This window comes from Lactuca virosa, chromosome 4 (assembly GCF_052849685.1).
Source record: "Lactuca virosa cultivar CGN04683 chromosome 4, Lactuca_virosa_CGN04683_v6, whole genome shotgun sequence".
Classification (NCBI taxonomy): Eukaryota; Viridiplantae; Streptophyta; class Magnoliopsida; order Asterales; family Asteraceae; genus Lactuca; species Lactuca virosa.
Genome location: NC_136429.1, coordinates 136,524,469 through 136,527,411, shown reverse-complemented (window position 1 = coordinate 136,527,411; position 2,943 = coordinate 136,524,469). Strand labels below are relative to the sequence as shown.

The 2,943-nt window shown below is 35.6% G+C and overlaps 1 protein-coding gene across 1 annotated transcript; it reads left to right on the top strand.

Annotated features, from left to right (window-relative positions):
- Positions 1 to 974: 974 nt before the first annotated feature.
- Positions 975 to 1,835, top strand: LOC145105095 (uncharacterized). Its single transcript, XM_079042233.1, has 2 exons — positions 975 to 1,251; positions 1,411 to 1,835. Exons 1-2 carry the CDS (start codon positions 975 to 977, stop codon positions 1,833 to 1,835), a joined length of 702 nt encoding a protein of 233 aa, XP_078898359.1.
- The last annotated feature ends 1,108 nt before the right edge of the window (positions 1,836 to 2,943 follow it).

Here is a 2,943-nt window from a genome sequence, read left to right as displayed (position 1 = left end):
TGATTATAGGCTAGTAGTTGTAAATAACTGTAGTAAGGCTTATAATGTCTTGTTTATGCTTTTGATCTGTATCGGAACATGACATCCCGAGGTTTTGATATATATGGAAAATATATACCTTCTTAAAGAAGGGTTTTGATAAACTTTTATCATGTATTGTTTTGGGGACCAATTCCGCAACATCTTTTAAAAAGATTTCTCTGATTTGGTTTTAAAAAGCATAAAATAAATCGGTCTTTTATGGCCGAGAAATTAGGGGATGTCACAATTTTGTTCAGGAATTCTTTTATAAACCTATTATTCCAGTTAGGTGTAACTCTTCCTTTATTACACTTATTCTGAAGATTGATAAGTCGTTACTGGTGAAGGATTTTCATCAAATTAGTTTAATTGGGATGCAATTTAAAGTTATTACTAAGCTCTTAGCTAAACGTTTGTCCATGGTGTTACATGATGTGATTGGGATGGATCAATCAATGTTTCTTAAGGGTCATCTGATTTTAGACGGGCCCCTTATGGTTAGTGAGTTGATCTTGTGGTTCAAGAAGAAAAAGCAAAAATGCCTCATTTTTAAAGTCGATTTTGGAAAAGCTTATGATTCGATCAGTTGTGAGTATTTAGATCAAATTATGGTATTTATGGGTTTTTGAGAAAAGTGGCGGTTGTGGATTAGAGGGCTATTCAAAAACTCAAAATCTTTTGTTCTTGTTAATGGGACCCCTACAGATGAATTCAGTTTGTTTAGAGGGTTAAGGCAGGGTGATCCAATTTCTCCTTTCTTGTTTATCATTTCTATAGAAGGGCTTCATGTAGCTATGGAGGGTGCGGTAGCTACATGTCTTTTTCGTGGTCTTCGTGTGGCTGGCTCAAACCTTATTTTATCTCATCTTTTTTGTGCTGATGATGCTTTATTCTTGGGAGATTCGAAAAAATGTAATGTTTGAAATCTTATTACTATTCTTCACTGTTTTTACATGGTGTCTGGTTTAAAGATCAGCCTCTTTAATTCTAGTGTCTTGGGTGTCGGTGTCCCTCAAGCTGAAGTCATTTCTCTTGCTAAGATTACTGGATGTGCTGCAACTTACCTTCCTTTCTCGTATCTTGGCATCCCGGTGGGTGGTTCTATGTCTCGTGCTAAAAGTTGGGATATTACTATTGATCGGTTTCGTAAGAGGTTATCGTCTTGGAAAGTTAAATTACTTTCTATTGGTGGTCGCTTAACTCTTACTAAATCTGTGTTGGGAAGTTTAGGTTTCTACTTCTTTTTGAATTTTAGACTCCCGACTTCTGTTTTTCACTTGTTGGAACCCTGTAGAGCTCGGTTTTTTTGAGGCATGGAAGAAGATTATAGATGAATCCATTCGGTGAAATGGGATGTGGCTCTTAATGTTAAAGAAAATGGTGGTTTAGATATTGGTAGCTTAGATGCCTTCAATCTTGCTCTGTTGTACAAGTGGAAGTGGAGGTTTTTTCATGAACTAGAGTCGTTAGGGGTGAAGGTCATTAAGTGTTTACATGGTGATTGCACGTATTTTTTGGGTGGTTCTCGACCTTTTGTAGGGGGAGGAGTGTATCAGAAAATAGTGGGCTCTATAAATCAATTGCATGAGCGGAACGTCATTGCTTCCAACTCTATATCTATTGTGGTTGGGGGTGGGTCCATTGCTAGATTTTGGGAAGATTCTTGGTGTGGAGATACTTCTTTCAAGATATGGTTTCATAGGCTCTACGCCTTATCTTCTTTGCAAAGTGCTCTTGTTAGAGATTTTTGGAGTTCAAATGGTTGGACTTTCTCGTGGCGCCATCCTATTAGAGGTGGAGTTGAAGCTTTGTAGTTCGAGAATCTTATGAGTTTATTGTCACCGGTGGTGATGACTTCTATTCCGGATAAGTGGACCTGGGAATTTGATTCTAGTGGCTCCTTCTCGCTTAAGTCGGCTAGGAGACATATTGATTCTTTTAGGCTCCCAATGGGCAGTATTGCTACGAGATGGAACAAATATGTTCCTATCAAGATTAATATTTTTATGGCGTTTTTTGTTGCATAGGATTCCTCTTAGGCCGATTTTGGTGAATAGAGGTGTGGAGGTAGATTTTGTTCTTTGTCCTATTTGTCATAACGATCCGAAGTATTTGACGCATTTGTTCTTTTCTTCTGTCGTTGCTCAAGAAATTTGGAGAATGGTTGATTTGTGGATTCAAGTGTTGATTCCTATTTTTATGAATCCTTTGGAGTTGCTAGAGTGGATTGATGATAGATCGGTGGCCAGGATGGAGAGGGCGATATCGAGACGATTTTTATGACGTTGATTTGGGTTATTTGGTCTTGTAGGAATTTAACTATTTATCGGTCGTTGAAGTATAAGAAACGATTTATTTTTGATTGTGTTCTCTTTTCGTTGGTTTTCTCTTAGAAACACTAAGGTTAGTCTAAATTGCAATGATTGGATGGACTATCCAATGCTTCCTTAATTTTGTATTTTTCTTTGCTAGCGTTTTTTGGGTTTTAAAAGTTTTGCTGTTGGTTAAAAAAAAAAAAACTCAATTTCCCATATTATATTAAGAAAACGGATATTAATCCATTAACCACATGCAAAATAATTATTACTTTTGCCTCTTACGATTATAATTGAATATATCTCAATCATCTCATCCAAGCTCACTTATCGTTTAACAAATCTTTTTTCTTTTTGTATTTAAAAACAGTAAAATGGAAATAAAAATGTATTTTAAATCTTTATAGTAGGTAATTTCAAAATCAAAGTTTATGAATTTATAAAGAAACTATAATTGCCGTCGTCAGTAATAGATGTTATATTTCGACAACTATTCCTCTATTTGCTTATAAAGTTATAAGAAAGTTGTTCACAAAAATGCATGTGACTGAAATAAGCTTCAACAAGTTCAAAGTGTTTTTTTATACACGAACAATCCTACCCTATT